Source organism: Oryx dammah, unplaced genomic scaffold (genome assembly GCF_014754425.2).
Source record: "Oryx dammah isolate SB20612 unplaced genomic scaffold, SCBI_Odam_1.1 HiC_scaffold_7, whole genome shotgun sequence".
Lineage (NCBI taxonomy): Eukaryota > Metazoa > Chordata > Mammalia > Artiodactyla > Bovidae > Oryx > Oryx dammah.
Window position 1 is genome coordinate 14,784,493 of NW_024070191.1, and position 21,268 is coordinate 14,805,760.

The 21,268-nt window shown below is 36.7% G+C and overlaps 1 protein-coding gene and 1 long non-coding RNA gene across 14 annotated transcripts in view; one reads left to right on the top strand and one right to left on the bottom strand.

Moving 5' to 3' along the window:
* Positions 1 to 21,268, bottom strand: part of SORBS2 (sorbin and SH3 domain containing 2) — a 209,612-nt gene that overhangs the window by 78,246 nt on the left and 110,098 nt on the right. For 5 of the 13 annotated variants that reach the window (XM_040243088.1, XM_040243086.1, XM_040243084.1 and 2 more), the window contains 4 exons: positions 17,825 to 17,917; positions 14,727 to 14,753; positions 14,369 to 14,493; positions 1,809 to 1,947 (listed from right to left, as the gene is read on the bottom strand). In XM_040243088.1, the coding sequence (XP_040099022.1) occupies positions 1,809 to 1,947; positions 14,369 to 14,493; positions 14,727 to 14,753; positions 17,825 to 17,917 (384 nt within the window). Of the gene's footprint in view, positions 1 to 1,808; positions 1,948 to 5,015; positions 5,052 to 12,954; positions 13,597 to 14,368; positions 14,494 to 14,726; positions 14,754 to 17,824; positions 17,918 to 21,268 lie in introns of all 13 variants that reach the window. The other 8 variants (XM_040243075.1, XM_040243083.1, XM_040243082.1 and 5 more) reach the window with 4 other exon arrangements.
* LOC120865738 lies at positions 810 to 18,153 on the top strand. Its single transcript, XR_005721491.1, has 2 exons — positions 810 to 896; positions 17,867 to 18,153. It is a non-coding gene; the product is annotated as an uncharacterized LOC120865738 (long non-coding RNA).

Consider the following 21,268-nt stretch of genomic DNA (forward strand, 5'->3'; position numbering starts at 1 on the left):
TTCTATCAAATATTTTTTGAGCACTGAGTATGTGCAAAGTCCCAGTCTAAATGGTGTTAACTCTGTCTTAATATGTGATTCCTAGGATTCTATGAACTAATAGCTTACATAATATAAGTTCGCCTTTTATTTTATTATGCTCTTATATGGTTCACTAACTCTCATTTTCAGTCTTTTTGTCCTCAACTCTATAAAGTTCCTTTAGGGCAGAATAGTTCCTCTAGGCAGAATCTGTTCAATATTTATCTACAGAATTTCTTTCTGTGTAGTATAGTTTATATGTAAAATTGACCCATTGATATGTTCTAATATAAAAATCTGTCCATTCTCAAGTATTTATATATTTTATTTGTTGGAGTGGGAGGGACAAAACTGTTCATTAAAAGAGACAAAGAGGAGAGTCTAATTTTGATAATAATTATTTGGAAAAATATTATGGCAAGGGTGGGTATGCTCATGCATAGCTCCATTTAGAATTTAACTATGTCAGACTCCTATTATAATACTACACCACAGAGTGCTTACAGTGTCTTGGCACAAAGACGTTCTACTTTCTTATACTCTAAAAGGACATCATTATAAGATTCACAGATGATCCCAGGAGCAGCCTTAGAGAAGGAGCAAGTATATTTAGACTTCTGCTTAATGAGTCTCGTGGCTCCATATAAGTCTTATAATTAGAGAGCTTTTGTTGGCCGCAGAAGTTTGAGTTGCATAATCCACAGGCTGGTGTTCCTGGGTAAATTAATACCCTTATTTTCTTTCAATACACAGTGTCAGGGATGAGAAGATGCTGTCTACTGTCAATGAAGACATGGGAGTTAAAGCCCTGTCTAGTTCCTTTCTCTTTGCTGCTTGGTGGTGTCCAGAGGGCTGGTCTCCTGCTTTTCCGAGAGGTAGGTTGAAGTCACGTGGCCCTCCGCCAGGTTGCCTGTTTTCACCTGTCCTGCAGGCCTTCCGGTTGCTAAGCATGGAACCTTTTTCAGCTTCAATTCAGATGATGATTTGATTTGGTCAGTTTCCCAATGTTTGGGGTTTTTTTCTTTACTCTTTTAAAAGCCAATAAATACTTATTACATTATCTTCTAAATTGTCCTAACATAGTTTGCTGCATAAAAGTGTTTCTAGAATTACATAGCACAGCTTCTTTTCCAGGAGGCTCTAAAGAGTTCATTAGCCCCATGAAATTATGTCTTAAAATTTATGTGGCTGTTCTAATGTTCATTTCTTTTTCTGGAGGAGAGCTCTATCTTTGACTTAATTCCCCAAAGATTTAGAAATAACTTCCTATAAAATTCTGGAATCATTTAAAGGAACACCCCTGTCTGATGGTCTTCTGGTCTCGGTTCCAACAGCAATTTACTACTTTGTGAGGTGCCTGTCCCCTTGTTAGGCTGCTTTAATTGTTAAACAGTTCTATAATGAAAGCTTTTCCATGAAAGAAAGGGCTGTCTCGAACACAGATGGTATTTGTCCCTCATGGAATGTTCTCCTGGTATATATGCACTCACTTCTCCCTAAATGGCCATCTCTTTCTTTCTACGCCATCACCCCAAATATCTAATAGCCCTCTCCACACAGAGACATAGATGCAGTCATTGTCTTGGAATAGCTGGGTGTCTATTTTCTCCAGTGTTGAATCCTCTGCCTTTAATTCCTCTCCTAGGATAGGATCATTAAAAAAATGGAGTGTGGCATGTTGCTTTTTCCTTTCACAAAAATTATTTGGATGCTTTATATATTTCTCATGTGGTTTGTACCTGCTATATTGAAATTGTCATGAAAATCATGACTATCAGATGACTTACCAAGTGATCGGCCATGCTGCATGATCATGCTTGAATTGAGTGAGCCTGGTAGCGAGTAAGCAGAAGGGGAAAATGGCCTTTGATAGTAACTCATTGGACTCACAGTGCCTCCAGAGCTTCCGTTCACTGTTATCTGGCTCTGAGAAAAGTGCAAAGACATCCTGTTAAAGTACACATTCCCCTATACACCACACTCCTTTAAATGGCAATAAAGACTTCCACTCACATGACAGTAATCAGCTGTCAAGTGTTTATTTACTTTGAAACTGATGTCGAGAAGGGCATGGCACATTCTTTTCAGTGTCTTTTCTATTTTCCTTTACTTTGAAAATCACTTTCTTTTTATGTCAGAGACCATAGGAGGTGATGAGGGAATGCAAGCAGCTGACCACTGGGCACAGCACTCTGCCAACAGTGATGTCCAAAGATCTCACAGGAGTCAGTTACAATAAACAGGAGGGTGAATCTGTTCTTATGCTCAGGACTTAAGTAGTCAGAACACTGTCATACTGCTCTGCGTGTGGGATTTGAAATGAATGTTCTTTGACAAGAAGAAAGGGATTGGCTCTCAGGTTTAATCACGGATGTATATCCTCTTGTGAATAAGTGTCTCCAGGGCAAGGTGACTAACAGAAGGAGGATAATTGTTTGGATTTATATGTCCTGAAGCAATCTATTCTGGAAGAATCAAATACCTCGCAAAGCATCAGAAAGATGTGTTAAATCTCTGGCTACTTCCTGCTCTCATTTCACTTTTTAGCCCTTTATAGGAATACTAATTTGTTGTTTTGATAGCTTTTTATCTGAGTATTTTCATATCCCCATTGGTGTTTCAAGATCCCTGTTGGAAATTGTGATACATATGCTTTTTAAACATATTTTTTTTCCTGTATAACATGCAACCTGGTGCTAATAGCATAGTAGATATTCAGTAGATACATATTAAAATTGAATTGAATCAGCTCAGTTCAGAGAGGTTGAACTCACTGCTATTAAGCTTGCCTGTCTGTCCACAGTGCAGCGCTGGGCACTGTGCAGATGGTATAATGCATGCAAATAAGATAAAACGTTAGCACGAGCACTTAGTTAAAATACAGCTGAATATAGTATACACACAACACACATATGCATACAGATAAAGAACCATAATTTGTGAACTTAATCTACTTATTTTAAAACAATTAAACTTTTGTTGTACAGGCCTGAAACATAGGTAGTCGATTAATTTCACGTTTCCATGATTTCTCACTTTAAAGCAGATGTTTTCAAATCATGTAGAATTAATCTAATTTTGTTACTTTCTAGCCATGCCACATCTGTCTAAAGTCAGTAAGCATTTCATTACAATGATTGTGCTTAACGATGAAGTACTTCTCTGAGCTGTTACAGCAATTACTCTCATATTATAAGCAACTCTGTCTTGAGGGTCTTCTAACTTAGAGCACTGGCCATTCGAATAAGTGTGATGCACAGATCTCCCCAAATGCTTCAGAATGCTTATATACCTTTGATGAATTATTCAAGAATATTTTTGCCTTGTGGCCCAAATCCAGTTTGGTTGATCTTTGTAAATATATTTTCAATATTATTGTTATAATGTGTTTGAATTAACATTAAAGGTCAGAGAATTAAAAACTATCATGTTTTGTAACTAAAATTAGGAAAGCTGCTCTTCCTTCTACATTGATGGTTTCAATAACAATGGCTATGGGTTAAGAAAAAATAAACACTGCAAATAGATTTAGTCTTTCATCATGTTAAATCAATTAGGATTTTACTAATTGAATACTACTATTAGAACTTTAGAATATATTTTATTGTTATATGAAATGATTATTAGGAAAGCCATCTCATGGAGATGGTATATGCAATTTAAAGTAAGTTCATATAATGTTGGTTTTTGTATCAGTTAGCTATTGCTGCTTAACAAGCCACCTAAAACTCAGAATCTAAAACAATAAACGTTTATTATTGCACTGCAAAGAAAAAAAAAGGTAAGTTCAGTTACAACTAGCTCCACGAGGATATATGTATCCCTTCCAGGTGTATATGCAGTATACATAATTGAAAATCTGCACCATAAAATTTTGAAGCACTTCAATCATTCATAAATCATTCATTTAGGGGCTGCTTATCAAATAGACATATGTAAATGACATAAATATGTATGGAAAATATTTATATTTAATCTAAATGGAAGACAAATCATTTCTATATAAAACAATAAATATTCATAAATTTCTGTACTGGAATGGCTTGGGAAAATGGTTCCAAAAAAATTCTTAGGGCTAAATTTCTGCAGTGTAGATTATTTACATTATTTACTCCTGTTGGACAAATGGGTTCAAAAGATGTAGCTGCTAATGAAGGAGCAACAAGAATTAACATCATACAGTGGTCATGTATGTGATGAATAAGGAGATGTGAACTGCTCACACAGGGCACATTCATATGAGTCTCTGAAGTAAATTATTATCTACCAGGATTTAGACTTTATAATCTAATCACCATAATATTATATGCATATCTAAATTTTTGAGAAACCTTCTTATTAAGGCAAATCACTGTACAACTCACTAGAGCAACACAGTGTTAACATAAGTGACTCTAAAATGAATTAAGAGAATATAATTGACTTTTTCAGCCTAAAATAGGCTTATAAGGATGACTCTAATGGAATTTTCCCTAATAGATGATACAGGATTGGTTTAGATGAAATCAACACCTATGCAAGTAAAAATGCTCAGGTGCAAAATCAGGTGGCAGACAAGAAACTGGTCCTTTTGGCTTTTGGAGATCTGTTTTAAAAAATGATGGAGCAAAGGAAAGAGGAGTAATTCCATGCATGATAGCAGGGGTGGTTAAGGTGATGCCATCTGTCATGGCAGACTGCTGATCCAAGGTTGGGGAAAGTAATTCAGAACGGTCAGTGGTGTTGGAGTCAGCTATCTGCAGTTCATCTGGGGTGGCTAAGGAGGACTCCCTGGAGGAGCAGGAGGAGTGCTCGCCCCGGGAGATGTGGGTTATAAAAACAGCATGAAAAGGTTGGGGGGTATTTGCAGGTGTGAAGACCCCAAATCAGCAGGTGGTGGCAGGGTAAGTGAGGCTGGGCTGGAGCCACCGTCTTGTGAAAAAGGGTTATGAGGTACCCCAGAAGGTGGGCATGGAGCAGAGGCTTCTGATCAGATTTGTCTGTGAAGCATTTACCTCCAACACATTGGCAGTTAAGTTCTGGTTTCCAAGCTGAGTTTGAGGAAAAAATAATGAGAAGAGAGACAAATTATCCAATTAATAAAAACATCTCTTTTTTTGCAATGTGACAGAGAAGGCAAAGCACAGATTTATTTGCAAGCACTTTAAGGAAATATATTTAGAAGGATTAGGTGCCAACCACACAGTAGAGGAAAAGCATGAAAACATGCAGAAAACGAATCCAGTGCTTTTTGGAAATAAGAAAGACCAGTTTTCACACAGCTTTCATTTGGGGTAGGGGCTTAAGAGTGTTGGCATAATGGAATTTTTTTCTCCTAAGTTTTAGTTTTTGTACTGGTGACAGCAAGTTAATACCTGGTTATCCATCAGTTGGCAGAATTAGTTTCCCTTCACCAGAAAAATCTTATAGCAATTTTCTCCTACTGCCTCCTTCTTGGAAAGTGTCCCCCAACTATAAATGGGGGAGGAGTTTGCCTCGTGTTATGCTGATTTACAGATATAGAGACTGATCAAACTAAACACAACTAAGTGGAAAGGGAATTTTGTTTCCTTTCCACTCATTGAATCTCTATTTTGATTTCACTGTAAGATGCTAAAGGAATTGAACTTTAAGGTATCCTAGCAGTGAAAATAGTGGTATCTTTGTGTGAAAATGGAAAAAACAAAACAAAACAAAAACCAGCCATTGATGATATTAGAGTACATCCTAGTTGGTTAGAACTACTGTTGGCTTTAAATCTTAGGTAAAGGAGAAAGAAACTGAAGACAAAAGAGAAGGTTTAATACCTCCAAGGCTATACAACCCAAGAGGCTAAACATGGTGGGAAGGGTGGTCTGTTAAAGGAAGAGAGTGGATGGCTCATTAAAGATAACTATTTGTCCTAACCTTCTGTTATCTGACCACACAGGTCAAATATGATGATAAATGTATTCACTCAACATGAGTAAATGGAACTCTGAACCAAAATATTTTTTCTTACTTCTCACTCTGAAACCCCCACCTCCAGAATAGAGGTTTTTTGAGTGTTTGGTATGGTGTCAGTTGTAATGTAGATAGCCAAAGTATTATATTAATACAAAGATGGGGAATACAGTAAACATAACTGTATAAACTTAAAAATCTTGCCTAGTAAAGATTTAAGTGGTTCTTGGCCAGTCGTCATGTTCATAACGGTTGATCTCATGTAGACTGCTGATCTCATAAAAAGTTAAAATTAGTTTTTTCCTCAGATGTTTAATTGAAGAATTTTTAAAAAACCCACTATATAAAATCATCTCTTACTCATAGATGCCTTGGAAATCTGAGAGCTATTGATCCTTCTCAGGAAAAATGCACAAATTCATAAAATTTCATGTCAACTTTAGGAGTCCATGAATACTCAAAAGCATAACTTTAACAGGTTAAGAAACTCCAGCCCTGAATAAAAGTCAGATTTCTCTATTCTATTCTTACCTAGTAAGCTTGTGTTGTTGTTGTTTAAAGACACTCATTTTACCTTCTTTTCCCATTTAGGTTGTTACATAGTATTAAGCAGAGTTCCCTGTATATACAGTAGGTGTCTGTTGGTTATCCGTTTTAAATATAGCAGTGTGTACATGTACATCTCAATTTGAAAAAGAATAGATATGTATGTGCATAACTGAATCGCTCTGCTATGCGCCTGAAACTAACACAACATTGTTAATCAATTATAAGCCAATATAAAATTAAAAATTTATAAAGTAAAAAAAACCCACTCATTTTAAATGATACTTTTATACTTGTATAGTTTTAAGATTTTATAATTAACTAATAGAAGCCTTAAAATAACCCAGAACTTGAAATGTTTTAGAAGGACTACACCCTTTTACTAGTAAGTTTTTAATCATAAGTTTAGATTTTAATGGAAGTAAAACTGTAACATTATGAAACTATAATAATTACAGTCTAATAGGTTAGAATTTTGCTACAAGTCTGAATGGAATTCAGTATAGAACAGTCTTGGGTTGGATAATGTCAATGAAATTCCTCATAACAATGCAGTTTCATTTAAGACATTTTCATATAATGTAAATTTCTTTAGTTCTGTTTATGCTAAATAAAATTTTTTAAATTAAATGATTCAAAAAGATTTGAGTAATCTGTGTAAAGCAAGTTTTTTTTTTCCTTTAAAATAAAAAGAAAAATTTAATGATTGTATCCCTCTTGGGACTGGCTTGCCCATTTTCTTTGGATGTGAAACATATCAAAAGCTGAAGAATATCATCTCTAAAACCACCATACTTATAGAGAATATGATCAGTTTGTAGAGCATTGTGTCTAAGAAAGGTCCTTATTCATTGTTTTTCTAAAGAGAGTGTCTACAGGAAACAGAGCTATCTCACTTTCTGAATTTCTTTCAAGCAGCTGATATGCTTACAATTTTCACGTGTATGTGTGTGTAAATAACAGTAAAATGCCTCTTGTTGACTGATATCACAGTTAAATTTCCAGGGATAAAACTGAAAAGTTCAACAGTCAATTGGGCACCCACACACAAACTTTGAAATATCTTGGGATAAAGCTGTAACTTTTCTCTTAGGCTAGCTGGAGCTTCTTGAACATAACCCTGATGCCTGCGTTAGTGAAATACCCTCTTAGACACAGAGGGAGAAAGAATCACAATACAAATGTTTGTTTCCCTGAAGAGAACGTAAGAGGAGGAAGACGAAAGTATGGAAAGGAGAGGGAAGTATTTTCTCATTCTGAACTACTCTGAAGTAGGAAAAACTAGTTTAAAACGAGCAGATTTTTTCCCCCCTACTGAGTTGGTGGCAGATAGATGACTGGAGAAAATCATCATAGTTGTTTTGTATCTCTGTCTTTTCATGACCTAATAGAATACATGAGTGACTGGGGCTGGTGTTGATGGGATTGGTCCAGAAAGTATAATCCATATTCTCTACCTTTTCTAGCATCCCACTTTGCTGGCATTTAATCATTATCAGCCTTCCTTCACATTCTACGTCTTGACCCCATGGAGCCACAGAGATGAGTTCTCTCCCTCTTCTGTATGACACTGAGACAAAGTCCCCTCTGAGTCCCTAACATTTGTGCATCAGCATCTGTGAAATAAAGCTTTGGCAAATGATTGATAACTTTATTTCATAATAGATTTGTTATATATTATATATATCATAAAGTTTATTCTCCTGAAGTAAAGGACACAGCAGTAAAAAATGCCAGAGAAAATGTATGAGGTGTAGATTTTGCTGTCTTTCAAAGCTTCTAACTTAGACTTGCACTTATCTGACATTGGGAACAATGCAACATTTTTAGCAACAGGGTATCTGTTCACATAGTGACAGAGGGTAACATACCTCATTTTGTGTTCTCTCTATACATAAATGTGTAGGAGGTAAATTATAACATATGCAGCTTATAAAGCAACCTGTTATATTATCAAATATGGAGAGAATGAAAATTCCTAATGGTAGGCTATAGTTTTTTTTCTTACACTAATGGTCAGACTTTAATAAAAGCAGGAGAAGTATATAAATGAAACTTCTAGAGCACTAAAGTTTCCTTTTTACTCTCAATAGAGCATTTTTGTTGGAGAAGGCAATGGCACCCCACTCCAGTACTCTTGCCTGGAAAATCCCATGGACGGAGAAGCCTGGTAGGCTGCAGTCCATGGGGTTGCTAAGAGTTGGACATGACTGAGCGACTTCACTTTCACTTTTCACTTTCATGCATTGGAGAAGGAAATGGCACCCCACTCCAGTATTCTTGCCTGGAGAATCCCAGGGATGGGGGAGCCTGGTGGGCTGCTGTCTATGGGGTCGCACAGAGTTGGACACGACTGAAGTGACTTAGCAGCAGTAGCAAAGCATTTTTGTTTCTTGGGACTGCTGTTTTCTTGGGAGGATGATTCTTTATAATAGAGAATATATTTGGCTGATTTATGATATGTTGCTGATAGCTCTTGGCATTTACTGAGACTTTCTTACAAGAATATGGAATGTGGGTATTTAAAACAAAAGGTCACTGCTGTGAAAGGCCATTCCATGGCAAATGAGACTTAAAGTATATCACAATAGGCAAGATGTGGAAACATGTCTAGATCCTCATAAGTGGATGAATTAATAAAGAAAACGCAGTATATACAGGCAAGGGAAGATTATTCAGCCTGAAAAAAAGGAAATCCTGTCCCATGAGATAACACAGATGATATCCAAAGGCATTATTCTAAATGAAATAAACCAGTCACAGAAGGAGAAATATTGCATGGCTCCATTTTTATGAGGGATCTAAAACAGTCAAGCTCATAGAAGCAGACAGCAGAATGGTAGTTGCCAGGAATGGGGGAGACAGGGAAATGGGAGCTGCTGTTCACAGGAGGAGTTTCAGTCATGCAAGATGGTGACGTGCTCACAGTCTAGAGATCTGTTGTACAAAACCGTGGCTGTAGTCAATGATACTATATTGTATACTTTAAAATGTGTTAAGTGGGTGGATCTCAGTTCAGTATTCTTACACAATTAAAACAAGTCAGAACTGCAACAGTTTTATACCACTTTTTGACAAAGTGGTATAAAACAAACTTTAATCCACCCATTCAGAAAATGTATTGTTGAAAATAATATATTTCTTTTCCCCAATCAGATGCACAGGAAAAAGGATATTTAAAAATAACCACAGTTACTCCATACTGAGGGAGTATCATGGCAGTCACTGTACCCAGCTCCTTATAGGCAGTGAAACCTCCCAGCAATAGTATGCGATGAATGGTGCATTATTATCCCCATTTTACAGATGAAGTAAGATGAGGCTCAGGGAAGGATAATCATTCAGTGAAAGGTCTAACATTAATAACTCCTTAAGGAGCTGACTTTCCAACTTTTCTCCTCCCAGTCTCTCTGAAGCTCACGAGGGAGCTTGGGAAAGCCCCCTTCCCCACTTCTAAGTCAGCGACAGGTTAGCAGATCTCATCTTACACATACCAGCAGCATCAGTTGTGCAGTTAACCATCTCTTCTTAATGAACTTTCCCCACTTGTTTTTCAGGAGGCCACATTTTCTGGGTTTCCTCCTCCCTTAGTAGACACTGCCTTTAGGCTCCTGAGTTGGTTCCACCTTACTATCGGGATGCCCCTGGGCTCAGTCCTTGGGCCTGCTCCTCTCTTTGCAGCCATGCTCTGGTCATCTCATTCAGTTTCATGGCTGCAAAAGCATCTATAAGCCGATGGCTTATATCTCCAACCCGGGCCTTTCACCGGATCTCTAGACTCCTATATCCAGTTGCATCCTGGACCTCTGCACATGGATGTCTAAAACCCACCTCAAACTTATCATGTCCCAGATGGAACTTCTGATCTTTCCCCAAACCTGCTCTACCCATGGTTATCCATCTCAGGGGACAATGGGTGGCAAATTCCATCGTTTCCCTGTTGCAAAGATGCAAAACTTTGAAGGCAGCCTTGCCTCTTTCCTTTCCCTCACCTCCCACGTGCAACCTGTCAGGAAGTCGTATGTACTGTATTTTCAAAATACATTCAGAACCCGATTTCTCACCACCTCCCCTGCTTCCACCCTGCTCAGAGCCACCGCCATTTCTCACTTAAGCTGTTGCCATTGCCACCTGCTTGGCTTGCCTACTCTCCGTCTTGCCTTCCTGTAGCTTGCTCTCCACAGAGCTGCCGGAATGATTCTGTTAGACTGTAAATCAAATAATGACAGTCGTAGCCTTAAATTCCCCCACGGACTCCCATTTTCATTGAGAGTAAAAGTTGAAATCCTTACAGTGGCTTCTTAGAACTTCTGCCATCTGGCCTCTGTTACCTCGGTCTTGACTTCCTCTTACTCTGAGCCTCACTTGATTCCTTTCCTTCCCGCTGGCTTCCCTGATGGTCTTTGAGCAGCCCCAGCGTGCTTCAGCCTGAACGCCTTTACACTACTAAATATTCCCCCTTCAAAGCCGCTCCGTCTGCTGCATGAGGGCTCTTTGACTACCCTATTTAACATGCACTCTGCTCTCCTCACTCCTGGCCAGTGCTGATTAGTTTATTGACATAATCTCCTTCTAATGTATGCAATCTACTTATCTAAGTTTTTATTAATATTTGTTCCCTCTGCCATCGACAAGACTTTAATCATCAGTGGTTTCAAATGCAACTCTGTGGCTAGAACAGATAACACACACCCAATAAATATTTGTTGAATGAATTAAGTGTGTGCTAAGTTGCTTCAGTTACGTCCAACTCTTTGTGACCCCATGGACTGTAGCCCACCAGGCTCCAAGAAGACTGGAGTGAGTTGCCATGCCCTCCTCCAGGGGATCCTCCCGACCCAGGGATCAAACTGGCATCTCTTATGACTCCTGCACTGGGAAGCGGGTTCTTTACCAGTAGCGCCGCCTCAGAAGCCCTAAATGAATCAAAGTGACAGCATCTCAAATCCTGATTTGTGGATCACGCTGATTCCCTGGGGACTGTGTAATGAAACCAACTGTCTCTGGCCAGCCCAGATGGTGACAAAACCATAGGGAAGAAAGGTCTCAAATTAAGTTTCTAAGCATAATAAAACAATTTTTACAAGCCAGACTATGTCAGATGAGTGAACTGAGTTGTGATTGTGGTGGTGTCTGCTCTGACTTCTACATCTGCTCCCAGGGACACGTTCTTGGACACAAATAAGTCTGCTCTCTGACACTAGCCCATCCCTGTCTGTGGTGTCTCAGCTTGATTTTGCTCTCTACTTCATGGGATTGTGGAAGTAGTTAATAAATGTGAGTGGTTTGGAACAGTACCTGCATATAGTGAACTCCTGGTATTTGTTAGCTGTTATTGTCATTTTTACTGTTTTTATTATTATTTCATGGGGGCTCTCAGAAGATATTACCCTAATTCAAAGAATTTGCACTGATGAAGGAGGTATTTTAGTAGGAACACCCACTTGTCTTTTTAATCATCGAAGCTTAAGGTTTCTGCTTTATGGGTGGGTGTGTGTGGGAAGGATGTTGATGTCAATCAGATGTCTGTTGAAGACTTTCTAGAAAGACAAAAAATACCTTGCTTCAAGGATATGTCTTGGATGACTTTTAATAGTACAGCTACAGTAGATACCATCCTTCAAATTATTTACTCAAGTATGAGTGTTTTCTGGACTCCCACTACTGCTGCAATTGCCATTATGTCCTTATAAATGGCTACCATTTAAACAGAGAAGTTAGGATGGTTGCCTTATCACATAGCCAGTGATGGAGTTTGGCTTGGAATCTACGGTTTAGCCTTAAAGCTTATGCTCTTCACATTACATTATTTTGTGAAAAAGCCAAGAAAAGGAACACATTTCTCTTCTAACTAGATTCATAAATGTCAGCAGAATGACACTATGGGAGAATTTAACATATAAGGAAATACAGATTTACTTTTGAATAGTCTGAGTACTAAAGATTTATTAATATACTTTCTGAAATAATAAACTTAAAAACATAGAAATTTATCGAGTTTCAATGAAAATGAATTTTGAACTACAAGAAAATAAATTCTGCTAGAATTAAGATAACTGTTTCTTTCAAAGTGAATTATAATGGACAATTATTTTAAGAGATTTTACCCATGTAAATAAAGTAAAATCTAAGTACTCAGAAATCTGGCATGAACAATATTTCTTTAAAACTTAAAAGTACTTTTCAGTTTTAATTGTTAACCAATTATCAATGATTTCTAATAAATACCTAGAAGGAAGATGCTTATAAAATATTATTTCTGGGTAAAAGATCTGTAGATTTTTTAAATTAAAAGATCCCTAGAAATTTACTGATGAATTTGGTGGGATTTTAAATAGGAAGATGGTTTCTTTCTCCTTTCCTGATTGCAAACTAACAAAGCATCGGGTTATATAAGAAGCCCAAACCAAAGGAGTTAGGGTCCCTACAGAAGGCTGTAAGAAGAGATCGGAAGGTGTAAGGTACCACTTGGCAGTCTGAGGACTGAGAGGCCGCAGCAACTGCAGGTCTTTGTTTCTCTGGCTGAAGAGGTATCTTTGCAGTCTCTGGAGAAAGCTCAGGTGGCTGTTTGTGGCTTTCAGGATCGTGTCCCGAAAGGGGAGCTATCTGGATGGAAAGAGATGCTGTGTGTTTCTCAGGCACTGGGTTAGCGGGTGGTGAGCAAGGCCTTTTGAGCAATGATGGTACTTCAACAGATCTGGGAAACTGCGGAGGACTAAAGGTGATGCTGCTCCCTGGATCCTGGTTATGGATTAGTTTCAATGTGGAAATTCTCCGAGTTTGAGAATCTTGGGTGTAGTCCTCTTGGAGAAATGGGGTACTCATATCAGCTTTTGGTGGGGGACCTGTGCTGGAAGGTGGTGGTAGTGGATTAGTGATTTTTTGTGTATATGACACGGTTGTGTTAGATTCTTCAGAATATACAATTGTCTGGCTAGAATCATCATTAGAATACATAGTCCCCTGGAGAGGTGTTTTGTTAGTAAAGAATTCTGTACAGGATGGAATTTGTGTGTTAGTTACTGATCGGTCTAAAATGTCACCCTTTGTATGATTGGTTATCAAGGAGCTACAAAAGCTCTCTTTTCTGGGTGGTGGAAGGGGTGCCTGGGTTACCAAAAGCATCCAGAGAAAGAAATAATGTTGAAGGAAAAACAGAGAGAAAGTCAAAGTTAATCATTAAAGAAACGAGTGTTAACTCTACCCTTAAAGAAAGTAAAGCAATGTCACACCTTCTTATTATGCTATACATTTTGTTGGCCAGATTGAATGATCATGTTTATTTCATTTAGAATGCATTTTAATTTATTGTCAATAGTTGCCTTCTGGGGGAAAATAGTTTTATAGAGAATATATTATCAAGTTTGTCTCCATCTACTTTCTGGGAAATTAGGTTAAAAGTGAAAATATTTTCTCTTGGTTTATTTTTAGACCTTGAGGTATATATACAGTATTTACTCACATTGTTTTGGTAACACGTCTTATGCCTCTGACAGTTTTACTAATATCTCCAATACAGAGTTTCTTTAGTTAATGTAACAAGCAGTTGCGTAACTCATATTTATTCAGTAAATAATATATTGCTGGCCTCATAACTTTGAAATCCAAATCATCAACTGGCTGTTTTTCTAAGAATTAGAAAATATCCTGAAAATTATACCAGAAACTGATGTGCTTTTATCAGCTGAATCAGAAAAAGAGAAAAATCAATAACCTGTTTTGAACTTAAGACTTGTCTTCCATGTTTTAAATACAAGTCAAGACAAATATAAAAGCAACATATTAAGAATAAAACATACCAAAATATGCATGTTACTAGAAAAGAGACTCTAGAGCAGTGGTTTAAATTAACACAGTGGACAGCAGTGTGCAGGATTACCTGAGTTGGTGATTTTTTTTCTTGTAGATTTGGTCGAACGCTTCTAAAACCTTTTGCTGCAAGAGAGGAACATGTAGCATCTCCATTCAGTGTCTCTTGATTTCGATCATTGTAACATCTCCAAGCTTTTATTAAGAGAAAACAAATCGGATACAAAAATATCTACATTCACTTTTAACATATTTTTAAAATAAAATTTATTTTTATTTCCAAAATTGAAATTTTCTTTTTAGATGTTAAAAATGCATAACTGTGTATGCAGTTTAAGTTTACTGTAAGAGTAACAATGTGGCTATGAATATGTGTTTTAAAAAACTCAAAACAAATGTAGTAGTCATTCAGAATAGTTTTTTGGTACCTGAGTCTGGTGACTGAGAATCACGCCCTAAAAGAAAAAGAAATGTCAAAATTAGTTCTCTGGTAAAATGAACAATGCAGTAAAGATAATTTGGCAAAAAAACCATGTACATTTTGTTTTTTGGGCAAACATTATCTCAGTTCTAAAACTCTGGGTATATAAAATATACTAATGGAAATTTGTGCATTTGTTTTTACTTCAATTAGATTAGAATTAATTAAATATGATATATAATTAAAATATATATCAAACGCTTATTTTCCCCTCAGTATTATTGCAAGAATTCAATTTTATCTTATTACTGCTTAAGGTGAATATATGAGTTTTTAAATATCAGTTTGAAGGATCAAAATTTGGTAAACAATGAATGGTTCTCCTAACAATGAATCAAACCACCAGATCCTTAGCTTTCAATGCCATCAATTTTTTGTAGCTTTAATTCTTCTTTACTTTAAGAAAGCATAAAATACACTGCCATATTATGTGATATTTTCAAATCACTCTTAGACTTTGAATTTTCTTCTTATTGCCATTTAAGAGTGATTTTATATTCAACAATGAAAAAGCTGTTTCAAGTATTCCACTGTCTTGCAGTAAGCATTTCAGTACTAATAAATTGCTTTTGATAATACAGCTGGAAAGCAGCCCGATGACATATTTACTCTCAGTTTTATTTGGAGTTATACTTTCAAGAATCTCCTATAAATTATGCACAATTTTAGGTACTCAGTTGGTATTGCTTGGTTCTATGATACCATGGGGCCAACTTCACCTGGAATCATAAAGCCTTAATTTTGGAAAGGATCTTAGAGATCATTCAGCCTAATCTTCTGTCCAGGTCCTGGACGTTAATGATTCAGATTTACTTTTAAGTGGGTGGTCCTTTAGGAATCCTTAGGTGTACAAATATTTCAGTTTTTTTTAACATAAACCTAATTTTAGATATATAAAATGCCGAGTGCCGATTTGCTATTTTACTAATATTATAGTTCTTCAGAGGAACTGAAAGTCATACAGCATCCCACATGGACACTGTTCACCATAGCTCTGTTTTTATTTCACCCCTGCCAGGAAAGCTTAGGAAAGGGAGGGCAGGTGTGATTTGGAGTGGATAATAAGAAGCATCCTAGACACATGTCAAGTAAAGAGAATAGAGCTTTTTGGTTATTTTTTAAAGAATTGGCCAGGTAAATAACTTGGCAGATGCTTGGAGAAAATGGTTTTGTCTAATATTTTGAACACTTATAACCATTCACTTGTGAAAAAAAAAAAACAGCTAGAATTCTAGGGATCAGAGCCTTTAATTTTTAGTATTCTTTAGTGGGTGGTCATTGCTTCTTTGAAAAATTAAGAATGAGTAAATGGGATAGATTTAATGCTCCCTGGCTATTCTGTGCGTGAAAATAGTCTTTGAGAACCAAGAACTTTAACTGCTCTTCCCTCTTACAACAAGCACTCCCTGTATGCTGCAGAAGGTAGCAAACACGTCAGAGAAGTTGTCAGGGCTTTCCTGGCTTGGTGTCGGGGACTGGACTTAATGTCCTTAGCGGTCCTTTCCACCCTTATGATTAGAACATTATGATTTTTATGTAGCTGTGTTTGCAGTACCCCCTACCTTATAGTCTCTATTCTTAGGTTTTACTTAAATTTCTGTATGATATGCTATATTAGATACTTTTCTTTAAAGCTATGTTGATTTTAATTCTTATAGCCCCTTTCTTTAGAGAGTTCAAGTGGCTTGCAATAATTAAATGTATTAACTAAATTCAAGTTAACTTACTGAATGGCTACTGTCTTTGTCAGTACTATGATAAACCTATCCATTTATTTTCTTCATTTACCCTCATTTAATTCTGACAAATCCTTGTGAGTTTGGGAAATGATTGTTTTTCTAACATTTTCTATGCTCACATACACATGAACAAACAGGTACAAATATATATATATAAAGATAATTTTTTTCAAACCAAAATGAGATCATTATTACATCCATTGCAATGCAATTTATATTTTTTAATAAAGGTTATATATTATGGAGCCACCTGGCTTTGTATTTAAACTTAGACATTGAAATCTATTTATTGATTGAAGATGGTGGGCAGGAGTAGGATTCTCCACATGGAAGCTTGATTTTCCTCAACAAAACTGGATAGTTTGGGGTCAAGTGGCTTCAAAGTCAAGGACATCCTGAATAATTGACTAATAAATGCATGTGTGTAACAGACACTAATACGCACAGTGAGAATTAGAATTATTTAAATATCCTTCATCCCTTTCCCACTTCTGTTCCAAAACCCATGAATATTATTTAAAAAACCAAAGGAAACCCCAACTAACCAAGGAAAAATAAAACTGACCAACCAACTAACCAGTTACCTAGTGATATGGGTATATTTCAGGGTCTAGGGAGACTAGGATTGAAGTCATGAGAGATTATTTATTATAAAAAGACGCACTTCAGTGGATGCTGAAATATCACACTCCCAGTTACTTTCTAGAGTATTTTTATACTTGCAAGTTCATGTTAATTTTAATTGGACCAAGATATTTAAAAATATATATTAGAAAGCTCTTTGTTGATTGGATTAAAGGGAGATTTAAAATCTCTTTCAAAGTTAATATTCTATCATTTTATTTGCAACCTTTGTTAGAGAAGCAAATTAATAAAGATTCAATTTCCTGCAAATCCCAGTTCTGACACTCTGTGCCTCCACCCTCAACAGTTTTTAGGTAAAAAACAAGAAAAGTACCCATGAGTTATCTTAATTAAATATTATGTTACTTTAGTTCATGCACAAAAATTTAGTTGTTAAAACTTGCAGCTACTTAACACATTTTTGGCAAGTGACTGTTGTTTTCAATTAGGTTTTTAAAATATTTTCTACAAGATATCAGTTCCCTTTGACATTTTTTATTTTTAGAGCAAAACAGTCATAAGGGATAGGAGCTATTCTTGAGACAAGAAAAATAAGAACTTGTGGGGCATTAGAAAGGTATTTACAGCCACTTTCGTCATCCAAACAGGATAATTCTGGAAAGAGAGAAAGGTCAGAGAAAGCCATTCAAATGTGACATTCTGTGAGTTAGTGATATTATACCTGCAGCCAACAGGTTTGGAGAACTCTGAACTCTCTTCACAGATGTTAATGTAACAGACATGGCGGCACGTTTGCGAGCACACCCACCGCTATCTGGAAGCAAAAAAATGACATAGCAGAGGCCACAGCAAAGGAGAAAGCACATGCGTATGGTGCATCTCAGTGAAATGTGACGGACATCCACGAGAGAGAGGAACAGTCAGCACCAGGAACCGTGGGATACGTCTGCAAACTTTACACCCACCCCAGACTAAACTGAAGCAAGACAGAAGGAACACGCCAGGGCTATGTCCTAGAAATAGATGCCAATGATTTAGTAAAAAAAAAAATCAGATTTTATACTTAATGTTTTATGGTTTTTCTTTGAGGAACACCATGTATAGAACTGAAATTTGTGTATACCATTTGAATTCAAAGATTAAATTTACAAGCAGTATAACTAGCTTTTAGAGTTATGAATATCCTGTATTTCAGGATTAAGAGCTATGGTATAACATACTTTCATATCCATCATTTTAGATTTTACTGTATTCGAGCTATTATGGTTCCTGAAGGACCTCCTGAAGTAAAAGTTGTTACCTGTTATAGGCATAATACATTTGATATGTAAGATTCATAAAGAAAAACATTCTCTGTCTTCCCATAGTTATTATTAGTTATGGGAAATTTTGCCTAATTGAGATAAAACAATATTGATATTTAGAGTACTGAAATGACCATGTTTAAAAAATTAGTTTTGGTACTTTTGAACAAGAAGTATATGATTTATGTATTTACACTTGATGCAAATCACAACATGAAGCAAAAGAAGTGAAAATGCATCAGCTATTTTAATATGATTTGAGAAGCTTAGCATAACAAGACTTCTAAAATTGGAAGGTTAATGTTCTATTTAGGAACAGATTCCAATTCCATTCCCACATTCCTTTGTAGCTGGAATGTGCAATAAATAGTTTTGCTCATTCCCCTGGAACCAAAAGAACTTAAATTTAATTCTTTTTGAAAGCTATAACAAAAAGATAAATTCTATAACCACCAACATTATAATTATTATATTTTGCCACATGCTAGTCTTGCTTTCCTTTATTTCTTAAGGAGTGTATGCACTTCATTTATTGGACATGAGGGAATTGAGTGCTGAAAAGTATGATTTGAATTAATTGTTGGTAAAATCACAAGTAGTAAGGCCAGCAGACCTTTAAATTGACAGAGTAATTCTCATGTCAAAGTATGTTTTTAAATATATACTTAAAATAACAATTTTGTAATGCAGATAATAATACAGAGAAATGGGACAACAAAAGAAAGCAAATCAAATAAACCAAAGACCAAATATAGAAAGACATAAATGGTAAAAACATACAACCAAATGTATCTTCAGGAGAGGCACCAACAGGATTTTAGCAAACTCTGCAAACTGAAAATAGCCATGGGGGATGAGTGTTTCTGATAAAATAGAGGCAATATTATTGAATATGCAATATACAGCAGCTGTCAATGTCTTAAAGGGTTAAGTATTCCAGGGTGTTGACAGTGTGAATGGAAAGCTCTCATTTACTAGAGATTACATTTTCTAGTTCTTTTAGTTCTGAACATCTGAAGAACAAGCAGAGATGCAAAGGGAAAAATTCAGAATGAGGAGACCCAAGGTCACTGGTTAAACCTTTGGTTTCCAGATCTCTGTATTAAGCACCCACCACAGTGGATTCACAAGGGTTTGGGAACATAGTTCACATTTTTGAGGAAAACACAGTGATGTGTATCAGACAGACACTGTATCCACCACTAGCCTGAGGCAGTTCCCAGTTTCAACATCAGAGATCCTGTTATCTTCCTTTAGGTGACGTCACATCTTTTGTAAATCTGGGTTTCTCGTGATTGTTATGGTGGAGTGTCTAAGTGCCCTGTGAAAGTAATCTGGGCCAGTAATTGAGAGAAGTGAAATACAATCTAATTCTGAATCTGAGAAATTTTATAGCGCCCAGTACACACAGGCATCCCAGTAACAAGTAACTGTGATCATAGGGAATTGGGTAAGTGATTATTTTTCAGTTGAAGTATATGAAATGAAGTGAAGTGTTAGTCGCTCAGTTGTGTCCGATGTGCTGCAAGTCCATGGACTGGGGCTCACAAGGCTCTTCTCGTCATGGGATTCTTCAGGCAAGAATCTTGGAACGGGTTGCCGTTTCCTCCTCCAGGAGATCTTCCCAACCCAGGGATCAAACCCGGGTCTCCTGCATTGCAGGCAGACTCTTTACCGTCTGAGCCACCAGGGAAGCTCTAAAATAACCTTGGCTGTTTGGAGATGCCGGGGAAGTATATGATTTTTGTTCGTTTGCTTCTGAGTTGATAGAATATGACCATTTACTAACCTGTCTGCACCTAAGTGCTTACTAAGCACAACTATCAGGTACTTCTTTTGGCTTGAGGGTGTGTGAAAAATTACTGAGCTCTCTTGGCCCTGTCAACCAAGTAAGTGTGGGAACCTCTGGGTTAAATAATTTTTGTATTCCACGTAACTCTAAGAACTTGGTAAAATGATTGGAGAATTTTTCCTTATTAACAGTTTAATAGAGCTTAATTTGAAAAGTTGAGGCATTGGTGAAAGTGCTGGAATGAAGAAATCTATTATATCCTGTTTCTTCTTACTTATGAGCTGATACTTCCTGCAATTTCTTTAAGATATTCTTTTAGATCTCAAAATGAGGATGCTATCTTACATATTTAGGTCATCCGAAAGAACACTAATGCTGCCCTCGCCTTCACACTCACTCATAACCTGCTCACGCTTCCAGGCAGTGGCAAGACCCTCGGGAGCTGCTTCTACTGCTGGAAAACACTCACAGGAGTAAACCATATACAATGAAGCATTTGATGTCTTTCTCTCTCTCCTCCCCAGCAAAGATTTTCCTTCGAAAATAGTGGACCAAAAATTCGAAGAGTACAAATACAGCATGTTTTGTATATTTTATACATTATTTAGATACTTTAGTATGAGAAATGTGTCACAGTTCCCTTGGCAGGTTTATTATGTATTGGGCTGAAAACAAAGAGCTGCTTTGAAAGAATCTTTTTTTTTTAATAAAAACTTTAGTGATTGACAAATGAACCTTGAAATAGTAATATCTGTCTTTAATGATTGATAGGTAGATAATGGAGACCTGTTTTATTTATTGGATATTTGGGAACTAATTTCTACTTTGTTTTGAGATACAGTGACAACACTTTCTTCAGCTTCCTACAGTGTTGAAAAACTATGTGCGTGTGTGTATGTGTGTGCGTGTGTGTGTATGTGTGTGCACATAGTTCTGTGTGTTCATGTGCTCAGTCACTTCAGTCGTATCCAGCTCTTTGTGACTCTATGGACTGTAGCCTTTCAGGCTCCTCTGATGAGCTCAGTGATGGGCTGTCTGTTCTATTTGCTTTCTTCAGTTTCCTTTGCCT